The sequence below is a fragment of the Geotrypetes seraphini genome, chromosome 2 (genome assembly GCF_902459505.1).
Source record: "Geotrypetes seraphini chromosome 2, aGeoSer1.1, whole genome shotgun sequence".
Taxonomy (NCBI): Eukaryota; Metazoa; Chordata; class Amphibia; order Gymnophiona; family Dermophiidae; genus Geotrypetes; species Geotrypetes seraphini.
The window spans coordinates 408,278,703-408,302,965 of NC_047085.1; the positions used below are offsets into that span (position 1 = coordinate 408,278,703).

The 24,263-nt window shown below is 44.0% G+C and overlaps 1 protein-coding gene across 1 annotated transcript in view; it reads left to right on the top strand.

Moving 5' to 3' along the window:
- VWDE (von Willebrand factor D and EGF domains) overlaps positions 1-24,263 on the top strand; it is a 174,549-nt gene that overhangs the window by 81,969 nt on the left and 68,317 nt on the right. The window contains 3 exon segments of the mRNA XM_033931003.1: positions 3,246-3,454; positions 13,885-14,882; positions 20,472-20,608. Coding sequence (XP_033786894.1) covers positions 3,246-3,454; positions 13,885-14,882; positions 20,472-20,608 — 1,344 coding nt within the window.

The following is a 24,263-nucleotide window of genomic DNA, read 5'->3' on the forward strand; positions in this document are numbered from 1 at the left end:
AGAGGGAGAGCTGAGGCCGATATGATCAGCAGGTAGAACATGCTGCTCACTGCCGACAAATTTCACGAGGTATGTGAGGGGAGGGAGGTGCATGATGGGGAAGGAGTTGAAGGGGGTTGGACGCCTGGACAGCAGTGCTAGGTACCACCGCTCCAAGCACTTTCTTCCCTCGCTCCACCACGTGATTATATAAACAGCGCTGATAACATGGGCAGAAAAAAAAAAATTCAGCACACCTTATATAAGGGTGCACACTTTATATAAAATAGCATTTAGTGTTGATCCCATCACACTAACTTTTGAGTGCCAGATTTACCCCTTCTAAAATCTTTGTAAATGCAGGTGCCCAAGTTAGGCCCGGTAAGCAAGTATTCTATAATTCCAGGTGCAACTTCTTGCAATGCTTCTGCTACGCTTCTGGCAATGCCCCCTTTTCAGATACATACTGTGATAGGAGCCAAACCTTGTAGAATAACACGCAGCTAGTTGTGCACACAAATCAAAACTGATGCAAATTAATTGCAATAAATGATAGTGTTCAATTATTGCTACTTAAAGGCTTATTAATCAATTAAGTTGTGCATGCAAATTGGCTATGCACTCAAAACTGTGGACACCATAAATAGAATCTGGGGATACTGTATTTACCCAGAGATAATTTAATAAACCATAAGGTCAGTGGCGTAGTAAGGGGGGTGGTCCGCCCCAGGTGCTGCCTTTGCTGAGGGCACCGGCACCTATCCTTTTCTTCCTTAGTCTTCCTTCTCAATTTATTTTCTGCCTCTGTCTAAATTCTTTCTTACTATTCTGTCCTCAATTTCCCTCTTTCATTGTGTCTACCTACAGCTTGTCACCTCTTTCCCTCACCACCTCCAGTATCTATCCTCTTCCCTTAATCCAGCATGTGCTCTTTTTTTCTCTCTCCTCCCCACTTCCTTCCTGCGCCTGCTCCCCTCTCTTTCCTCCCTTCCATTCAGCATCTGTCCCCATTTCGCACCCCCCACACTTCCATTCAGTGCCTGTCCCCCTCTCTCACCCCCCCCCACACACACTTCCATTCCATTCGCACCCCCACACTTCCATTCAGCATCTATCCCTCTTTCTCCACACAATAAACTTAAAACACCACTCAACCTTTTCCCCTTATCAGGCCATCTCCCTTCCCCTCACCTTCGCAGATGTTTTCCAAAAAAAGTTCTCTCTCTCAGATGGGTCTTGAAGGGAAGCCGTTCTCACTAGTTGCACTCGGCTGCCCCTGAACCTTCTCTTTTGATGCAACTTCCAGTTTTCTGCCGGATCGCATTAGAGTAGAAGCTTTGGGACAACCATGCGCATGCAACTAGAGAGAATGGCTGCCACATCAGAGACCCTCTTAGAGCCTCTGAGAGAAAAAACTGGTTTGGGACAATGCCGCAAAGGTGAGGGGAAGGGAGAGAGATGGCCCGACAAGGGGAAGACATGCCCGGACAGTGGGGTCCCCTGGAGCTGCGGGCCCAGGGCAGCTGTCCTGTTTGCCCTCCCCCTAATGTCGGCGGGCCCCACTGATGTTTTCAGGCCACAGTGCATGTGCCTACTATGTGTCTACCCTTTAATCCGGCCCTGATAATATATTATACTGTTCATCTAGGCACATGGGAAGGTAGGCATACAGAGGATGCTTTTACGGCCAGGAGAGACAAAATCCATACATAGATGAGGATATAAAAATGTTTTTTGTACTTTTCTATGGAAATCTAACCCCATTGAAAAATCAAATGAAAGGGATGCATGTTTTGTACGATAGTTTACTTTTAATAATTAATGCAAAGTCCTGCTATATCACAGTATGCCACTGCTTTGAGGTAGGAGAACCATTTAAAAAAAATTCCTAAAAGATTTTAACTGTGACATAATTCCTTACATATTGCCTATTTGGTCCATCAGCTTCCTCACACAGTACCGATTTAGATTTGGTGAGACCCTAAGCTATATAAAACTTGGAGACCCCTTGTTAATACACCATATTGTATACCCTAGAAACAATACGTAAATGAAATGATGGAGGGTCAGCAGGGGTTCAGCTGCGGGGTAGGGGCGGAGGAGGGGAAGGATAGATAGCTAGGCAAACTTCTGCTACACAGGGGGCTGGGGGGGAGGGAAGGGAGGAAAGATGCTGCACATGTGGGTGAGAGAAAGGAAAGAGGAAGAATTGGGGTGAATGGAGAGGAAGGGAGAGATGATCATGAGCATACCCCGAAAATAATGACCTAGTGCCTTTTTGGGCCCCAAATGAATATAAGATACTGTCTTATTTTCGGGAAACACAGTACTAGTATGAGGGCCATTTTTAAAAATTACCAAGGGAATGCTTACTGCCACCTATTTTGTTGGTAGAAAGAGATCCCGCATTATCCATGTGTTAACCAGTTAACACATTCTACATTACGGTGCACTAACTGGTTTAATACAGAAACGCCCACTCTCCACCCCCCTAACACACACCCTCAAAAAATAACTACAAAAAATAATTGCCATATGGTTAATGTAGACACATGGAAAACTTTTAACACTCAATGCTTCAGCATGTCCTGTATTAGGCCACTTTTGCTGTGTTAGGTGTACATTAGTGCTTAACACAGCTTAGTAAAAAGACCCATTTATTCTGCAAGGAGAGTACATATGCACAGTGGGGTAGTGAGGGTGAGAGGTGCCTGAGGCAGTGGCACCCCTCTCCCAACCTTGTCTCTTCCCTCCTCCACTACTTCGCTGATTCTGCCTGCCGCGCGCGCCTCCTTTCCCTTGTACCTCTGGTTTACAATTGTTCTTTTACAGTGGTCAACAACGTGCTCCTCGTGACCCCACCGGCTCTCCCTCTGACATCACTTCCTGTGCTCTGCACCCGGAAGTGACATCAGCAGCAGAGTCGACGGGGGTCGCAAAGAGCACATTGTTGATTGCCGCGAACAACAACTTCAGCTAGAGGTTGTGGAGGAAGGAAGGGGGCATGCGTGTGGAGGGGAGGAATGGGAAGAGGCGGGTGGGGGTGCCGGCACCCCCACTAACATGGCGCCCGGGGCATTACCGCCCCCCTCACCCCCATATACACCATATGGCTGCCAGTGTTCTTGTGTTTACCTATGAACACAAACACTGCAACACTAACAGTTTGTCGGTTAATGGTGAAATGCAGGTTTAATTTTATCTAGTAATAAAATATAGGCCAACCCGTCATACTCTATTCATGTTATTGTGTTGGTTATTTCTAGATCTTGTTTCCCTCTGGGGCTTTCGTCCGTGCTGACGTAAGTGAGTGGGGAATGAGTTTGACCCTTAGGGCACCGAGCTCAGACTACATGAACACTTTGGGACTTTGTGGCACTTTTGATGGCAATGCAGGGAATGATTACCATAACATTAATGGAAGTGAAATTGCACAGGATTCCAGGAGTGACATTTCTTTTATTAATGAATGGAGGTAAGGAATCATCTTTGAATGTAATTAAGACAAACCCACATTTGAAATAAATAGCTGTGTTCTCATTTTAGCAAATTGTTGTTCTGAATCCTTTATCACAAAAGAAATCAATTACAATATATATGGGTCTTGATATCCCTTATTAGATATGCAAAGTTATTTTCGTGACATCAGTAATATATGGAGTAAGGCAGAAGTAGCATATTGAGCATGTTTCCACTTAGATGGTGGCTCACACTAAGAGCAAGTACCGTATTTTCACGCAAATAACACGCACCCCGTATAAAACGCGCACACGTGTATAGCGCGCAGAAATCACGATGATAAGCACAAAAACTTTGGTATATACGCGCTCACGATTATACCGCGCATGCTGCCCGACTCTCCGTTCACCCCCCTGACTTCCGTGCACTGCCCCGCCTCTCCGTGCGCTGTCCCGACTCTCCGTTCACCCCCCCTGACTTCCATGCACTGCCCTGACTTTCCGTGCGCTTGTCCCGACTCTCCGTTCACACCCCCCTGACTTCCGTGCACTGCCTGACTTTCCGTGCGCTGTCCCGACTCTCCGTTCACCCCCCTGACCTTCCGTGCACTGCCCCGCCTCTCCGTGCGCTGTCCCGACTCTCTCGTTCACCCCCCCCCTGACTTCCATGCACTGCCCTGACTTTCCGTGCGCTGTCCCGACTCTCCGTTCACCCCCCCTGACTTCCGTGCACTGCCCTGACTTTCCGTGCGCTGTCCCGACTCTCCGTTCACCCCCCTGACTTCCGTGCACTGCCCCGCCTCCTCAGTGCGCTGTTCCCGACTCTCCGTTCCACCCCCCCCTGACATCCATGCACTGCCCTGACTTTCCGTGCGCTGTCCCGACTCTCCGTTCACCCCCCCTGACTTCCGTGCACTGCCCTGACTTTCCGTGCGCTGTCCCGACTCTCCGTTCACCCCCCCTGACTTCCGTGCACTGCCCGTGACTTTTCCGTGCGCTGTCCCGACTCTACCGTTCACTCCCCCTGAACTTCCGTGCACTGCCCCGCCTCTCCGTGCGCTGTCCCGACTCTCCGTTCCCCCCCCCCCCCCGACGTCCGATTCACCCCCCCCCCCCCCGGCAGGACCATTCGCACCCCCACCCCGAAGGACCGCCGACTCCCCGACAATATCGGGCCAGGAGGGAGCCCAAACCCTCCTGGCCACGGCGACCCCCTACCCCCACCCCGCACTACATTACGGGCAGGAGGGATCCCAGGCCCTCCTGCCCTCGACGCAAACCCCCCAACGGACCGCCCCCCCCCAAGAACCTCCGACCGCTCTCCCCCAGCCGACCCGCGACCCCCCCCTGGCGACCCCCACAACCCCCCCACCCCCCCTTCCCCGTACCTTTGGTAGTTGGGCCAGAAGGGAGCCCAAACCCTCCTGGCCACGGCGACCCCCTAACCCCACCCCGCACTACATTACGGGCAGGAGGGGATCCCAGGCCCTCCTGCCCTCGACGCAAACCCCCCTCCCCCCCAACGACCGCCCCCCCCAAGAACCTCCGATCCCGCTCCCCCCAGCCGACCCGCGACCCCCCTGGCCGACCCCCACGGACCCCCCACCACCCCCTTCCCCGTACCTTTGGTAGTTGGCCGGACAGACGGGAGCCAAACCCGCCTGTCCGGCAGGCAGCCAACGAAGGAATGAGGCCGGATTGGCCCATCCGTCCTAAAGCTCCGCCTACTGGTGGGGCCTAAGGCGCGTGGGCCAATCAGAATAGGGACCTGGAGCCTTAGGTCCCACCTGGGGGCGCGGCCTGAGGCACATGGGCCCAACCCGACCATGTGCCTCAGGCCGCGCCCCCAGGTGGGACCTAAGGCTCCAGGGCCTATTCTGATTGGCCCACGCGCCTTAGGCCCCACCAGTAGGCGGAGCTTTAGGACGGATGGGCCAATCCGGCCTCATTCCTTCGTTGGCTGCCTGCCGGACAGGCGGGTTTGGCTCCCGTCTGTCCGGCCAACTTCCAAAGGTACGGGGAAGGGGGGTGGGGGGGTCGTGGGGGTCGGCCAGGGGGGTCGCGGGCCGGCTGGGGGGGCGGTCGGAGGTTCTTGGGGGGGGGACGGTCGGTTGGGGGGGAGGGGGGTTTGCGTCGAGGGCAGGAGGGCCTGGGATCCCTCCTGCCCGTAATGTAGTGCGGGGTGGGGTTAGGGGGTCGCCGTGGCCAGGAGGGTTTGGGCTCCCTTCTGGCCCGATATTGTCGGGAAGTCGGCGGTCCATTCGGGGTGGGGGGTGCGAGTGGTCCTGCCGGGGGGGGGGGATGTATCGGACGTCGGGGAGTCGGCCGGGCAAGAGGGCTTGGGCTCCCTCTTGCTCCGATCGTGGATGCGGGTGCGGGTGGGAGCGCGTGCGAGTGGTCGTTCGGGTGGGGGTGCGAGTGGTCCTGCTGGGGGGTGAATCGGGCGTCGGGCGGGGGGGGGAACTATGTTTTAAAACTTTCGTATACCGCGCTCACGCATATAACGCGCGAGGGGTATGCGCGGTAGGTAAAAACGCGTATAACGCGCGCGTTATATGCGTGAAAATACGGTAAACAAAAATGCTGACACTTTAGTCACCCACTGCTTAAAATAAAAATACTGAAAAGCACTCAGATGACGCTGTGTTATAGGAAATAGTGGGGAAAAAAAGAAAAACAGAACTCTTTCATCCATCACAGAATAAATATAAAAGTAGAATCAGGTTATAAGCACAATAAAGCTATTTTCATATCAAAAACCAAGGGTGTAGCCATGCACCCAATTTTGGGTGGGTCTGGACCCATGTTGGGTGGGCAGATCACTCTCTATACTGTCCAAGAGATCTCCCCCCACCCCCACCACACACACACACTGATGTCTCAAGCTCCCTGCCACTGCATACATTTTAAAGAGCAGATCTTCGCTGGCAGTAAGAAGCGTGACTGATTCACACAGTTAACACTGGCCCCACAGTCTTCCTTCTGACTCAACTTCATGCTTAATCATAGGCAATGTCACAAACAGTGAATAGTTCAAGGAAGCTGAGGACTTAATAAAGGTTTTTGGTCATTGCGATGATGAAGTCACTGAAGACCCATGGAATGTAGAGGGAATAATGCTGGAAAATCAAGATAGCAGAAGTGAATGGTATATTTGAGTATGGGGATATTTATTTATTTATTTAAAACTTTCTATTCTGCTTTAAGTCCAAGCGGACTGCAATAAAACATACAAATTCAAAAGTAACACACAAAAACACACATCACAGACTGGAAATACATTACAGTGTCTTATATACCGCAATTTCTGCAAGGAATCTATTCGATTTTCCCTTAGTGGGAATTCCTTTAGATCCTGCTATTCAAGAATTACAACAATTCACAAATTAGCATTTCCTTCTCTGAAAGATATTAAATGCACTGGGAAGCTTAGTAAATCTTTTACTTTTAAATTGGTGAGAATTTGGAATGGACTTCCAGATTCTCTAAGACTGGTAGATCAATTATTTCAATTTTGAAAAAGTATTAAAAACCTGGTTGTTTTCACAATAGTTAATTTGATTTTAGCTGTTGTATACTAATTTAAGCAATTCAACACACTTTTTTCTAACTTTTTCCATCCACCTAATCTAACCAATTTCTGTTTTTATCCATAGTTTTTACTTGTTATGTTTTATTTTTTTAATGAACTGTAAAACCGAGTCGAGCTCCTTAGGGAGTAGATTCAGTATATAAAATGAAGATTATATTATACTAGTATTTTAGCCCGTTACATTAACGGGTGCTAGAATATATGTCTGTGTGTCTTTATTTCTGTCTCTTTCTCCCTCCCGCTGTCTGTCTCTCTCCCTGGTCCCCTTTGTCTGTCTGTCTTTCTGTGTCTCTCCCTGCCCCTGTGTCTTTCTTCTTTTCTTTCTATCTGTCTCTCTCCCTGCCTCCTATGCAGCAGCATTTCTCTCCCACCACTTCCCTGTGCAGCAGGCACAGCAGGATTCCCTCCCCCTCCATTTACCTCCCCCCACACCACTTCCCTGTGCAGCAGCAGCATTTCCCCTAAGCCCCTTTTCCCTTCCCGCAGTCTGGCCAGCTCCCTTAGTCCCTTACCGCCGCCTCCCCCCCTTCCCTTCCCACGGTCCCGACTAACCTTCCAATTCCAGCAGTAGGCCCCGAAGCAGCGTGTGTAGAGTGCTGCAGACACTGCTGGAATCGGAAGGTTTCAGGACCCGTAGCCCTTGACAGACTCGAAGCGAGCTCTGGGTTTTGTTTTGTTTTTTACGCGGGCCCTGCCGGAGCAGGAGGAAAAGCCTGGGAGGCAGCAATTAAAGTCCATTCCGGCCCCTGCTGACGTCGCCCTGGCCAGTTCACATCCTTGAGATTGCAAGAGCCGCTGCGTCCAACAGGTTCCGCGCCGCTGTGCACATGCGCACTCCTACCTGCGGGTCCCTACAGCTCACGGAAAATGGGAGCACGCAGGTGGGAGTGCGCATGCGCACTTAGGGCTTTATTATATTAGATTATATTAGAAGATTTAGATCAAGTTCTTGAATTACATTTTTAGAAAGAGAGTTGGTTTTAGAAAGAAGGGTTGAAGGATATGAAGGTGGCTATAAAGAGAAGAGATATGTCTTTAGTTTCTTCCATAATTCAAGGTAGGTGGTAGGTCATAGGTATGTTGGCAGTTTGTTCCAAATGAGAAGTCCCTGATATTCAAAGGTAGCCTCAAATATCTTCTTCTGCCGTACTCCTTGAGGTGATGGGAAGGATAGTTTTTAGCATTGCAAAGTGAATGAATTGAAGAAGGAATGTGGGACTTTAATATCAGAAGCTAGTCTCTCTGAAGTTTCTCCATAGATCGCTTTGTGAATCATGCAGGCTATCTTGAACTGGATTCTCTTTCTCATCGGCAGCCAGTATAGTTGTTCTAATAGTGGACCTGCCCTCTTGTATCAATTCCTTTTGAGAATTAGACTTGCAGTTGTGTTTTGTAGTAATTGTAGCTTCTTGTGTTCTGTTTTTGTAATGCCACAATATAGTGAGTTTCAATAGTCCAGGTATGGTATTAGGACAGTGTGCTACTGTCCAGAAACTAGTCTCAGTCAGGACTGGTGTAATTGTCCTCAGTTGTCTCATCTGTAAAGACAGATTTTTTTTTTACTAGAAAGGCAATGTGTGTGTTTAAGGTTAAGTTTGAGTCTAGTGTAACTCTCAGTACTTTGGAGGTATTTTCTATCTTGAGAATCTCACCTGTGGACAGTTCTAGTTCTATGTTAGGTAGTGAGTTATTGTCTCCGAACCATAATATTCTTGTTTTAGATTTGTACAGTTTGAGGAGGTATCTCATCATCCAAGCACTTATGTCATCGATAGTATTTTTTTCAGTTAATTTAGGGTACTATTGAAGGATTCTTTGGCTATGCATAAAATGAAGATGATATCTGCATAAGAGAAGATATGATCCTGGTTTGAGGGCAGGTTATTTCCCAGTTCTTTTAAATAGATGTTAACTAGTGCATGTGATAGTGATAAGACTTGTGGCCTTCCATTTTTGGGATATCTTGCCATCTTTCTATTTTTAAGAACTGTGAAAACCATTGTAGTACTACACCAGGGGTGTCAAAGTCCCTCCTCGAGGGCTGCAATCCAGTCGGGTTTTCAGGATTTCCCCAATGAATATGCATGAGATTTATTAGCATAACATGAAAGCAGTGCATGCAAATAGATATCATGCATATTCAATGGGGAAATCCTGAAAACTCGACTGGATTGCGGCCCTTGAGGAGGGACTTTGACACCCGTGTATTACACCCTGTGCTCCAAGTTCATTTAATTTGAGAAGTAAGAGAGAGTGGTCCACTGCATCAAATGCTGCAGAGATGTCAAGTTGTAACAGTATAGATTGTTTGCCTTTGCTGAGTTGATGTCTTATTTTAGATGCTAGTTCAAGTAACAGGGACTCAGTGCTGGGCTTTGGTCTGAAGCCATGCTGTGTTTTTTGGAATCCGTTTGGTCTATGAATTTAGCTAGTTGCATACTTACACAAAATTCAGGTAGTTTGGCAGGCCACGGAATCCCTGCTACTAGCCTGAAGTTTTCTACTTTGGTCAGGTCAAGATTTGTAGCTTTAGGTATAGGTGTCAATACTATAGCTGATATTGTTTGAGGGTAGAGTCTATTTTCTAAGCATCTGTTTACTAGGTTTGTCAGTACAAAAGGAAGTGGGAACGGACAATGAACACTCCACTGAAGATCACTGATGTGAAACCGACTTGTTTATTTCAGAAAAGGACACAAGCAGAAGCTGTGGACCCAACACAGCACTGTGTTTCAGCGTCTGAGGAATTTTCAAATGCTTCCAAAGCTTTTCAGTGATTTTGGTTACTCTGGCTTGTTAGTTGGATCAAGCTTTGTTTTATCCCAGACCTGTCATCTGTGAACATATACGCCACAGTGACCCCTGATGCAGGCATTCCTCAGACGCTGAAACAGTGCTGTGTTGGGTCCACAGCTTCTGCTTCTGTCCTTTTCTGAAATAAACAAGTTGGTTTTACATCAGTGATCTTTAGTGGAGTGTTCATTGTCTGTTCCCACTTCCTTTTGTACTGTTTTATACTCGTGGGTTCTCTGTCCTGTTGGACTTTTTGGTGTTTACTAGGTTTGTCAGCCATAGCAGAAAGATAGGAAGGGCATGAGTTAAGCTAGCTGGACATACTGTATATCTAAGTGGGGAGGGGGGGAGATAAGAGAAAATTATATGTATCATTGTTGATTATTAAGTGATATATTTATGGTTATTTGTATGGATATATTATCACACTTATTATAAGTTTAAAAATGAATAAAGATTTAAAAAAAATAAAATAAAATAAAATAAGTAACAGTGCTTTTTGGATATTCTCTTCAGCCAATGTAGGATCTCTTGTATGTTGACTGGAGTGAATTTTGACTAGCATCTGCCAGCTGGGATCCCTTCGTTCTCATTGCATTTGATTGGATGAAAATCTATGTTATCTTTTAGGTCATTTATGAATGATGTCCCCACAATTCAGATTTTTTTTCCTGGAAATGATGTGCTAAGTTGGCTGCATTTGGTTGTTGTGATGCAGGCCCTTCTGTTATATCTTTTGAGGAGATCAATGAGTTGTAGATTCTGAAGAAGCATTTAGAGGGATTACTTTTTTTTCTTCCACTATTGCTAATTTGTATTGTTTTATTTTTTTCCTCCAGTTAATGTAGGGTTCTAGTCTTTGTTCTTCTCTCCAGATTCTTTCTGCTCTTCTTACTTCTTTCCTCGTTGCCTTTAGCTGTTCTGTGAACCATGGATTATTTTGCTGTTTCAGTTTTCTTGTTTTTTTTGGTGCAGTCCTATCAAGAACCGTATTTGCGAGATTTTGCCAGGCTGTAATGCCTTCATCTATGTCTTCCCGTTCAACCTCATAGCTTCATCAATCTACACATTGCTGTTCTCAGCATCTTTCATTCTTTCAATTGCATTCCAACCCTTCTCCTTTCCTCAATATATCTGAAAAAGGCCTGGTCACCTCTCTTTACATCTTTAGCCTTTTTTTTCTTCTTCTGACTGCATTTTTGCTAGCCATGTTTCACATGGGAGGGTAGCTGATCCAGTTTCAGGCCAAGCCAAAGAAGTTTTGTTTTGGTCTCATTTAGCTTCATTTGAACGGTGAGGGCCCAGGATTGGAGATTTGTTATACAAGATGAGATGTTGTCAGAGAGGTTGGTGAGGTTAGAGTCGGTCTCTAGAAGTATAAGGATGTCATCGGCGTAGGTGTAAAGTGTTTCAGAGGTGGATAGTTGGAGGAGTTTCAGGGAGGACATATAAACATTGAAAAGAATCGGGGATAGAGGTGAACCCTGAGGGACTCCGCAGATCGGTTTCCAAGGGGAGGATGAGGTACCATTCGTGCTAACGAGGTAGGAGCGGGAACGTAAGAATTTTGAGAACCAGTCTAAGACTGTGGAACTTATGCCAATTTCAGAAAGTTGGAGGATTAGTATGTCATGGTGGACAATGTCGAAAGCTGCAGAGAGGTCGAATTGGAGAAGAACAGCAAACTTCTCTTCTTTGAGTTTAATCTGATAATCTTTACTGTGATACTCTTTTTGTGTTTTTCTGTATTTCTTGAACACAACCTCTTTTGCCCTTATTTGTGAATATACAATGAAAATATGTGAAAATACAGTCAGAGGAAATTTGTGAGTTTGGATAAGGATTAAAGATGGCCAGTTGATTTCTTTATGATTTCAGAGAGAGAGAGAGATAGAGAAAGAAAGAGAGAGAGGGAGAGGAGTGGGCTGGTGGGAAACTCAGGCATTTCTTGGATAAAATTCCTAGTCTGGGCAGATAATGAAAGAAAGAGAGAAGCAGATGCAGCTTAGGGATGGAGGTGAGTATAGTAAAGATACAGCAGGCATTGTAATAAGAAATATTTGTCAAACAGACAGCATATTTTCTTGGTGAGTACAGTAGCAAGTTGGAAAAAGCGACTGTAGGCGGTAAATAAAATAAAACTGAAGCATGAGAAATGGATTTTATTCAGAGATGTGTTACATAATGGTTTAGAAATGTAGGAAATGAACTCTGGTGTTTATTTAAGGTTGGAATGTGGTATGTCTTACAGGATGTGAGAGAAATTAAGCAAAGTAAAGAAAATCAGGAGTACTTTACTAATGATAGCATGTGCTAATGGACACAGAACCCATTATGTAATAAAATGGTCCCTGCATGGAATAAAATAAGAAATCATAGGGTGAATAACTGACCTCTTTCGTGTTGCATCATGAAACTGCTTCACCAATAAACTTTGATAAGATTCTGGAGGAGAAAATAAATGAAACTGCGGTGGAGAAGATGCAAGAATCAATAGTCATTCACATATTGAGAGGTGACTGAATGAGTTGTATTAGTCGATGGGCAAAGAAGAGATGATGAAAGGTAAAGCCTGATGAAGAACATTTGGAAGACAAGAATATATAAGACAGTGGTGAGTGAGGGAAGCAGGGCACAGTCTAACTCGTGTGCATGCACACAGCTTAGAGGGAACACTGGGACTGGTTGTGATCAGAGCTGATGTCCTGAAGTGTGAGTGGTGTCATAAAGGGGAGATCTTAATTATTGCCTATCCCTTCACTCTGGGTAGGCTTGTGGGGACTTGAAGATGAACAACCAATCATGTACCCCTCCTAGCATATAAACCGATGTATCTAATAAAGGAAAAGAGGAAAAATTGTGTTGCCTAGTTTTATCTATTTTTCAAATTATAAGAAATAGTTTTAAAAGTGGCAAAAAAAAAAGAAATGTTCCTACAACAAGCAATGAGAGCTTTGTAGCCAGACCAGTACTCCAATGACTCATTAGTAGTTCAGAATCACATCTGCCTGAGAAAGGAATAATATTTAGGGGAGTCTGATGAATTCTAGGGCTAGTAAATGTAGCATATGTGCACTACAGTCGACTCCACCTAAGTGCACACTTCGGTATCTGCAACCTACCACCGTATTCCCGTTTTTTACATTAAAGTCAATGGACGCAAACTCCGGATAACTGCAAATCGGATAAGCACACAATCCGCTTACGTACACTGATGTTATAGGTCCCACCTCTCTATTCGTTCATATTACGTTCACTCAGGTTAAAAGCAATCACGTTCTCATGTTGATGATCCACGTGTTTCGGATCAGCAGTCTAGGCCTGGCCAGGTGTTCGAACTGTTAAAACAGCATCATGGCGTCTCGTGGAGAAAAACCTTTTTCTTCGGCTGAACATGTCCACCATGCTGGACAAAAGTCATTGTTTTCGGCTGAACGTGTCAATGTGTTAAAGAGACTTGACCAAAGGAAGAGTCAGGTCGCCATTGCAGAACATTACAGCGTTCATCCCAGCCAGATTTCTGGGATTCACACAAAAAAAACAACAAGCCATATTGAAAGACTGGCAAAACAACAGCAATCCTACCAGGAAACGGAAAATAATTGGGAAGGCTGGAGACGTTGAACAGGTGTTGCTATGATGGCTTGCTGAAGCTAGAAGTTGTCAACTGCCAGTCAGTTGGCCTGTTTCTAAAACTGAAACATGTAGAATTGTTTTACGTGTTTTGATGCTAAATAAAAGTTTTATTGCATATGACTACAGCGTACTGTGATTTTTCATGACTAAAAAGTGGTACTCCGACTAAGCGCACACTCCGTTTAAGAGCCGGTCCGGAGGCCTTGCACTTAAGCGGAGTCGACTGTATTCACTTTCTTCAGAAATATAAATATATCTGCTGTGTATAGTTACCTGCTGTTATCAGAGTTGCTGTCATTGTCATCAAGATCTGAATCAAGTCCTGTTTATAATTCTCATTATATAGTAAGTCTAACAACTAAATCTACATGAAATGTACCTTGTGTGTGTTCATGTGGGTTTGTTTGTTTTTTTTCCCCCTTACAGAATTTTACCTGGAAGTAGTTTGTTTGACAAAATACCAACTTCTTTCCCAGCATCCAAAAGAACGCATTATTGCAGTTGTGCTGGTAGCAACACTGTGCTGAATCAGTCCTCTAATAAACTGGATACTGTTGTATATGAAGATCCCACCACATCATGCAAAGGCAATGAAAATGTCCAACATTCAACCTTCATACCATGGATGGATCTCACTGCTGAGTATATTAATTCTGATGGTCTTCACAGGGAACTAAGGAAACGTGCATCAGCAGATACAAAAGATTTCTCCGCACATCCATCAGAGGATGAATCGCTTATTAATCAAAAGAAACCTAACGTAACTGCTCAAACACATGGCAAGGTCTTCTCAAGTTCAGAGGGAAACACTGAAATAGAAGGACAAGACAGAATATCAAACTTAAGCATCAGCATGGAAACCCTTCAAAGTGGCAGCTATTCTCCTGAAGACAGGAATGCCAAAAGTAGATTGAAGCGCCAGCACCTTTATGAATACCTTCCCATATATCCATTCCAAAGTCTTAGCCAAACTGACCTTGAAGGATTTAGCTATTTTTTCCCAGAAGACCATGCTACTGATATCCATCAGAATTTGCTGCCTTCTTGGCCCACACCCTCCGGTCTCACTCATGCTAATGCTTTGGAATTATGCCAACAGACAATTGCCAACTCAAGTATAGGCAGGTCTTGTATGCATCTTCTTGGTGAGAGAATACGTGAAGTGGTAAATATGTGCATTACAGATTTATTGCTAAAAGACAATCATGACTGGGTGGAAGCAGGCCTGGCATTGCTGGAAAATGAGTGTGAAAGGAGGGTTATGGAAGAGGGCAACTATAACACAGAAAAATATAGGGGGTCGATTGAGAACATTCTCTTGGTATTAAAATGTCCCAATCTCTGCAGTGGAAATGGCCAGTGTTTGGAGTGGGGTTGTGCTTGTTTTCAAGGTTTCGGTTCTTATGATTGCAGTATACTTTCTGGTAAGTAGAAATGTGTAAATTAGACTGATGGCTTCCTTTTTTCCTATATCTTTGATTGTTCTAAATGGAGTTTGTTATATTTTTTCATGCAAAATGTATCTGGGAATGAAACACTAAACAGAGGCTTTCCTCAACTGCCATCTATACTCTTAAATGATGTTATCTTAAGCTCTAAAATACAACCTAAAATACTAATCTAGACTTAAACACTTTTCATATAGAACTCTAATAGACTTAAAAGCTATACTATTGTCTAAACTGACTTTGCTAAATATATTAATAGAGTAGAAGACCATCTACTGAAGCTCGAGTTTACCTTTTCCTAAGTCTAAATGCCAACAGGTAAGATACTCCAATGAAGGTTATCATCCCCTTAGCAGGTTCTCACTCAGCACCTCATCAAGCTACTAACTCATGGCCTAATACACCTGAAAATCCTCTTATAAAGGGCTAGCACTGTGAAAAAGATGCATGATCCAGAGGATACCCAAATCCTCCAAGTGTTTAAACCCTACCTTGGGGGTGATCGTCAGTGAGGACATGAAGTCTGCCAATCAAGTGGAGCAGGCTTCATCCAAGGCAAGACAAATAATGGGTTGCATACGAAGGGGTTTCGTCAGCCGTAAGGAGGAAGTCATTATGCCATTGTATAGATCCATGGTGAGGCCCCACCTGGAATACTGTGTGCAATTTTGGAGGCCACATTATCGCAAGGATGTGCTGAGACTGGAGTTGGTGCAGAGAATGGCCACCCGGATGGTCTCGGGACTCAAGGATCTTCCATATGAAGAACGGCTTGACAAATTACAGCTATACTCGCTCGAGGAGCGCAGAGAGAGGGGAGACATGATCGAGACGTTCAAGTATCTTACGGGCCGCATCGAGGCGGAGGAAGATATCTTCTTTTTTCAAGGGTCCCACGACAACAAGAGGGCATCCGTGGAAAATCAGGGGCGGGAAACTACGAGGTGACACCAGGAAATTCTTTTTCACTGAAAGAGTGGTTGATCGCTGGAACAGTCTTCCACTACAGGTGATTGAGGCCAGCAGCGTGCCTGATTTTAAGGCCAAATGGGATAGACACGTGGGATCTATTCACAGAGAAAGGTAGGGGAGGGTCATTAGGGTGGGCAGACTAGATGGGCTGTGGCCCTTATCTGCCGTCTATTTCTATGTTTCTATGTTTCTACCTTTTAGCCCCTCTGATCTCCCTCCAAAGATACTCTACCCTTCATAGGTTTCCTCCTGGTCTATCTTAAGTAATTATTGGTTGTCAAGGGGTCACAGAGAGAGAGTGATCTCCAGTTGCTCCTGCCCCTGCTTGTTCAAAATGGAATCCGTGACCCCTAGTTGTGTACTCACAGTATTACTGCTTGGGGGTCAAGCTGCAATATAAGGGCAAAAATACCACAAGACAATCACTGTGGTTTGTGAGTGCCATTTTGAATACAGAGCTGGCAGAAGCAAGAGTAGTCATTATTTAGGGGAGGACTGGGAAAGCATGTAGGATATGGATGGTCTTGGAAGCTGTGATAGTGTGAGTAAGAGTTGGGCGTAGAGCCTCCATAGACAGCCACACAAAGGTTTAAAACTAAAACAAAACTTAACATTCAGCAAAGTATGCTAAAACCTGATCACTTCACAGGCATGGTAAATTGAAAATAAAGTCTCTTGCAAATTAGTTGCAGTTTTTGCCTGGAGCTATCTTTTGCCAGGCCCCACTGTCACAATGTGCACTAGTTTAACTTCAGTATTAAACAAACCCAGGCTTATCTCCAGAAAAGGATCAAGACTTGCACAACATAGTAACATACTCCATTTCAAAAGTGAAAAATGTCCAAAAATGGCATGAAGTGGCATTTGGACATTTTGTTTGCTAAAACGCCCAAATTGCTATTTTTGAAACTCATTTTATAGACAGTTTTCTATGTTGTTTGTCTACAATGTGTTTAAACCTCAAGGGGGTTTGTTGGGGCATGCTTTGTGCAGGATTAGGGCAGGCTTACGATTTGGACATTTTTGTACAATAATGGAACATTGCAGAAAATGTCAAAGGCAAAACTGTGTCAATAATGAATATGTGCCAAGAAGGTTGCCAAACTACTACTACTTATCATTTCTATAGTTCTACTAGGCGTATATACATGGAATAAACAATCCCTGCTCGAAAGCTTACAATCTAATTATGACAGCCAAACTGAACAAAAAGGTCATCTATGCGCAGTGCTCAGGTGGGGAATTACAGAGGGAGTGACAAGACAGATATGGGAGCTCAGCAGGTGGGTTGGAGTTAGGAATCAAAAGCAGTGTCAAAGAAGTAGGCTTTGAGCGTGGATTTTAAAACTGCCAGAGATGGATCATGACATATTGAGTCAGTTTGTTCCAAGAATACAGCGCAGCAAGATAGAAGGGATGGAGTCGAATTGCCCGTAGAGGAAAATGATACAGATAAGAGGGACTTACCCAATGAGTGGAGTTCCTGGGGAGGAGTATAGGGAGAGATGAGAGACGAGAGATACTGAGAGGTTGCAGAGTGAATACACTTGTAGGTCAATAAGAGGAGTTTGAACTGTATGTGGAAACAGATAGGGAGCCAATGAGGTGACTTGAGGAGGGGTTGTGTGCATATAACAGCATTGGCAGAATGTGAGGCATGCAGCAGAGTTCTGGACAGATTGAAGGGGAGAAAGATGGTTTAGCAAAAGGCCAGTGAGAAGCAGGTTGCCGTAGTCTAGCGAGAAGTGCTGAGGTTCTTAGCATGTACTCAGAAAGGAAGGGCCAAATTTGGTGATGATATAGAGAAAGTAATGACAGGTTTTGGTAGTCTGTTGGATTTGTGAAGAGAAGAAGAGGGATGAGTCAAAGATCACCCCAAGGTTGTGAGTCGACGGAACATGGAGGATGAGGGTGCTGTCTCCAGAAATGGAGGAGAATGGGGGGAGAGTAAAGGTGGATTTAGAAAGAAAGATAAGGAGTTCAGTCTTGGTCATGTTTAATTTTAGATGGCAGTGAGACATTCAGTTAGCAATGTCAGGCAGGCTGAAACTCGGGCCTGGATTTCTGTAGAGATTTCAAGTCATGTGTAGAGAGGTAGATCTGCGAGTCATGAGCTTAGATGTGATAATGAAAGCCATGGGAGGAGAGGAGAGCACCAAGGGAAGAAGTGTAGATGGAAAAAAGAAGTGGTCCCAGGATAGAGCCTTGAGGTACACCAGAGCATATATTAAAAGTTCAATGGGAAAGGTAGGAAGAAAACCACAAGAAGATAAAGCCATGAAAGCAGCAGTTACATAGAAACATAGAAAATGATGGCAGAAAAGGGCCATAGCCCATCAAGTCTGCCCACTCTAATGACCCACCCCCTCGACTTTACCCCCCTAGAGATCCCACATGCTTATCCCATTTACTTTTAAAATCTTGCACACTGCTGGCCACAATCACCTTCAGTGGAAGTTTGTTCCAATGATCAACCACCCTTTCGGTGAAGAAATACTTCCTGGTGTCGCTATGAAATTTTCCTCCTCTGATTTTTAGCGGATGCCCTCTTGTGGCCAAGGGCCCTTTAAGAAAGAAGATATCATCTTCCACCTCGATACGGCCTGTGATATATTTAAATGTCTCAATCATGTCTCCTCTCTCTCTATGTTCCTCGAGTGAGTACAGCTGCAATTTATCCAGCCTTTCCTCATACGGGAGATCCCTAAGCCCTGAGACCATCCTGGTGGCCATTCTTTGAACCGACTCGACTCTCAGCACATCTTTTTGGTAATGTGGCCTCCAGAATTGTACACAATATTCCAGGTGAGGTCTCACCATGGATCTATACAATGGCATGATGACTTCGGGCTTCCGGCTGACAAAGCTTCTGCGGATACAACCCATCAAGGAAGATGAGAATGGAGTAGAGGCCTTTGGATTGGGCCAAGAACAGGTCATTTGAGACTTTAGTAAGGGCAGTTTCTGTGGAATGAAGAGGGCAAAAGCCTGATTGAAGGGGTCAAGGATAGCTTGAGATGAGAGAAGTCAGTACAACAACAGTGAACGGATGAAGAGGGTGAAAGCCTGATTCAAGGGAGTCAAGGATAGCTTGATATTAGAGAAAGTCAAAATAATGGCAGTGAACAGTATATTCAATTAGATAAGATATGAAGGGGTGGAGGGAGACAGGGCGATAGTTGGAAGGGAAGGTAGGGTCAAGTGAGGGTGTTTTTGTGGAGCGGCATGATGACAGCATATTTGAAGGCATCAGGAACAGTCACAGTGGAGAATTATAGGTTGATGATATGGCAGATAGAGGAGACTACAGTAGGAGAGATAGCAATAAGTATATGGGTGGGGATGGGATTAGAGGAAGAAGTGGTGAGTTTGGTGGAGTAAAGAAAGTGTGCAGTTTCCTCCAGTGATTTCAAGAAAGGAAGAGAAGGCAGCTAGGGCCAAGGAGGGGTTGATACATTGTGATGGGGGAGGTGGCTTAGTTGTGAATTCAAGGTTGATTTTGTGAACCTTGTTGTAGAAGTACTCTGTCATAGTCTGGAAAAGAGTGACAGAGGGGTTGGAAGTGGGAGACCTTGAGTAAGGAGTTTAGTGTGGCAAAATGGTGACCTCTCCTAATCCCTCTAGTATTGCATTGCTCAATAGGAGAACGTTACTGAAACCTAGACATCCCTGGTAGCAAGTGCAAATCCCAATGTTGATCTTTTTAGACAGACATGCATTTCTCTTCTGAAATGGGGAACACATATTTAAAGCCAACATTTTTCCAAATAACCTCAAAATGTTCTACTGCAGCATAAACTTCTGCCTGAAATTTGAAACAAATCTGAGCACTTTATTTTTCAATAGGATAGAACTCCAGAGCATTGAGCTCGCAAAATAGTTGAGTTCTTAATGAAAACCCAGAAATCATTGAGTCAACTGGTCACTGGCATTGAAGACTTTGTGAATGTGTCAAGGTTGAAGGAGGATCTTTTAAACACAAATTAAGAATTAACTAATAAAACACCCATTATACTAATGTATTTTCAAAGGTCATGCTAAGGTTTCCTTTTACTAAATGGCACTAGAGGTATAAAGTGCGAGGTAAATGCCCCGACGCTCATGGAATTCTTATCAGTGTTGAATCATTTACCACTAGTGCCATTTAGTAAAACCCAGTGTAAATGTTTAAATAATTATAAAATATTCTGAAACTATATAAGGGGTTCTGGTTTTTTCCAGATACCATGTATAAATGTCTACATGACAGTTTATGCACATCTAAAATCCAAATTGCACTTCTAAAATAAATACTTAAAAAAATATTTTAGTGATAATAATCAGATAATCTGGGATGCAACATTATTAAAGCGTCAGTGCTTTATACATGACATTTACAATCTAATAGCAAGAAGCACAAACATAAAAAATTCTGCCTCAGAAATAATTTGTCAGTTTTCAAAACCATATTGAAAGATGGAAGCTCAACTTCATGCGTACCTTTTAGTAAGTACTCTTAAAAAGTGTTATTTGGCACTTGGTATTTTAGACAAGTCTACTGTATGTTAATTTATGTTCAATATCAACTTTAACATTCTGACCCTCATTTTAAAGACCAGGTTCCAGAAATTACAGAGCTTGAGAATGGTGGACTATGTGATGTTCGGCAGTATGACTGCTCATCTATAAGAGTATTTGGTCAAGGATTTAGGGAATCATCGAGTCTTAAATGTGAAGTCACCAGATATCAGGTACATCAGCCATGGAATTGAAGTTTCTCTGAGAACACATGACAACATAGAGGTTTCTAGCAGGTGTAGAAAGTTTTATCTACAATTTTAAGCTTTTGTTTGTGAAATTTCAAGGCAAAATCTAGAAAAAGAGTGTACAACCAAGACATGTGTACTTGAGGAATGCAAGGTTCTAATGGACTGGTATGGGATAAGTAAGGAGGCTGACCAGTATAATATGCTTTGTGTGAAAATATTAAAATTTTGTATTGTATTATGCTTGCAGCTAGAGCTAGAGGAGCGGGATTACATGATCATACTTATCATTTTGTAATGATCTATAACACAAAAAGATATGATCACATAACCCTACTCCTCATTGAACAAAATTAGTTCCCAGTTGTAAGATGCATTTTGGATTAGCTGAAGATATTTTAATGAATAAAGAAGAATACCCTAACTGCAAGGAGACAGTTGCAGTAGTCCAATCTACTTAGAACAATTGTATGAATAAAAGTCTTGAGTGTGTGATCATCTAAAATAGAACACAGAGATTATATCATACACACAAAAAGAATTTCTGCACCACATACGAAATATGTGATTAAAATGATTGAAAACACTCTAAAATAATGCCAAGAGATTTTACTAAATCCTTAATAGGAATAGGAATACAGTTCAATCAGAGTTAAAATGGTAATGGGCTCAGGGCTCTTGAATGTCAGAGATCTTTGAATTTAGAAGGATTTAAAATCAGCAGGTCAGAAATATATTTAACTTAATATACATAAGAACATAAGAGTTGCCCCTGCTGGGTCAGACCAGAGGTCCATCGCGCCCAGCAGCCCGCACCCGCGGCGGCCCATCGGGTCCATGACCTGATTTGTGTCCCTGCCTTTCCTGTACCTATCTCTATGTCTATCTGTCCCTGACTTTCCTATACCTATCTCTATGTCTATCTGTACCTCTCAATCCCCTTATCCTGAAGGTATTTATCCAAACCTTCTTTGAACCCCTGTAGCGTGCCCTGCCCTACCACAGTCTCCGGGAGCACGTTCCATGTGTCCACCACCCTCTGAGTAAAGAAGAACTACCTAGCATTTGTTCTAAACCTGTCCCCTTTCAATTTCTCCGAGTGCCGCCTTGTACTCGTAGCTCCCCACAGTCTGAAGAATCTGTCCCTGTCTACCTTCTCTATGCCTTTCAGGATTTTGAAGGTTTCGATCATGTCTCCTCTAATACGATGGAAGCAAAGATCTCAGGAGGTATGACTTATTAACAGCTTCATTTCATCTGCCTAAATATAGGACTCGAGTTCCATATTTTGGATTAGGGTTGCTAAAGGAGCCAAGAAAACATTTAAAAAGGTTTAGGGGAACAACAGAGCCTTGTAGTGTTCCAAAAGACAAGGTAAAAGTAGTGGAGGAAGTACTATTAGCCTTAGCTTCAAACAACCAAGAGGAATAGTAAGAGCAAAACCAATTTAATGCATCACCATGTGGTCCCATATCTTTCAGCCTAACCAGTAACAAGGAATGATTGAATGTGACACTAAGATCTAGTTGGAATAAGGAGTACATCTTTCCCAGATGACAGTCAACATCATAAAACAGGCAAGATAAAGCTGCCTTTGTGCTATGGCTTTCCCTGAAGCCTGAGCATTTCAGGTAAAAGATGCTTGTGAAATCCCAGAAATTTGAGAGCTGGATAAGGGCTCCAGAAGACAAGATAGCAATTGGTCAAATATTAGAGGGGGAAAAAAGTATCAAAATCAGTTTTCTTAAAATGCGAGTGAATCACTGAGTGTTTCCATAAATGTGGAACAACTCCTGTGGATAAACTAGAATTTATTAGGTCTTTAAGAAGAAGAACGTGAAGGAGAACAACCTTTCAACAACCAGGAAGGGATTCTACCATGAATGTCCACAGCAGTCATGAAGCTGGAATAAGATTTTTGGAATTTAATGTGTTAATGCTCTAAGCAGTACAGGGAAACAGAACAGTAGAATAATTGTTATCAAAAGAAACAGATTAAATTGTAGTTATTTCTCAGGTCCTTTGCAATCTGTCAAGGATTAGAAATATAAAATTGTATTTAGCTAGTATAGAGCATGGGAGCAATCAGAGTCTTACGCTACTCCCAGTGTATCCCAGAATGCACTAGGAAGGAGGCCTAAGACTCTGAGTGCCTAAAGCCCCTACAGCTAGGAATGGGAAACAGGATGCAAAGCCTGGCAGGGCAGAGTAGAGCAAGGCAAGGCAAGGCACTGCACTTGAATATTAACCCTATAGTTTATATTCGAGTAAACCTTTTTTCCTCCTTTTTTTTGGGGGGGAAAAAGGATACCTCGGTTTATATTTGAGTATATGTGGTAATCGTTAACACACATACAAACATAATACAGTACATGAGAACATAAGAATTGCCACTGCTGAGTCAGATCAGTGGTCCATCCTGCCCAGCAGTCCGCTCACGTGGCGGGCCCTAGATCAAGACCAGTGCTCCAAATGAGTCCAGTCTCACCAGTTTAGCATGAACTTGTCCAACTTTGTCTTGAAACCGTGGAGGGTGTTTTTCCCTATAACAGACTCCGGAAGAGCGTTCCAGTTTTCTACCACTCTCTGGGTGAAGAAAAATTTCCTTACGTTTGTACGAATCTGTCCCCTTTCAACTTTAGAGAGTGTCCTCTTGTTCTCCCTACCTTGGAGAGGGTGAACAGTCTGTCTTTCTCTACTAAGTCTATTCCCTTCAGTATTTTGAATGTTTCGATCATGTCCCCTTGCAGTCTCCTCTTTTCAAGGGAGAAGAGACCCAGCTTCTCCAATCTCTCACTGTACAGCAATTCCTCTATCCCCTTAACCATTTTAGTCGCTCTTCTCTGGACCCTTTCGAGTAGTAATGTGTCCTTCTTCATGTATGGCGACCAGTGTTGGATGCAGTACTCCAAGTGAGGGTGCACCATGGCCCAGTACAGCGGCATGATAACCTTCTCTGATCTGTTCGTGATTCCCTTTTTGATCATTCTTAGCATTCTGTTTGCCCTTTTCGCCGCCTCAGTGCATTGTGCAGACGGCTTCATGGACTAGTCGATCAGAACTCCCAAGTCCCTTTCCTGGGAGGTCTCTCCAAGTACCGCCCCGGGCATCCTGTATTCGTGCATGAGATTTTTGTTCCTGACATGCATCACTTTGCACTTATCCACGTTGAACCTCATTTGCCATGTCGATACCCATTTCTCGAGCTTGATTATGGGGAATGGGGAACAGGATGCAAAGCCCGGCAGGGCAGAGTAGGGCAAGGCACTGCACTTGAATACTAACCCCACAGTTTATTTTCGAATAAACCTTTTTTCCTCCTTTTTTGGGGGGAAAAAGGTTAGCTCGGTTTATATTCAAGTATATATGGTAGTCGTTAACACACATACAAACAAATTATGATAAAATCAAAACTACCTAAAATTCAATCATTGATAATCCAACATTAATGGTATGTACATTTAAGAGCCATCTCTTTAATTGATATGTCCCGCATAGACTTGAAGACGTGTATTTGGTTGCAAGATAACTCATTCACAGCAACAGATGATTTTGTAGTTTTTGAAAACCTGTTTACCTGAAAGATATCCCTTTCTGTTTCACTGTAACAAATGAGCAGCTTTACCATCCCCCTCTTTTA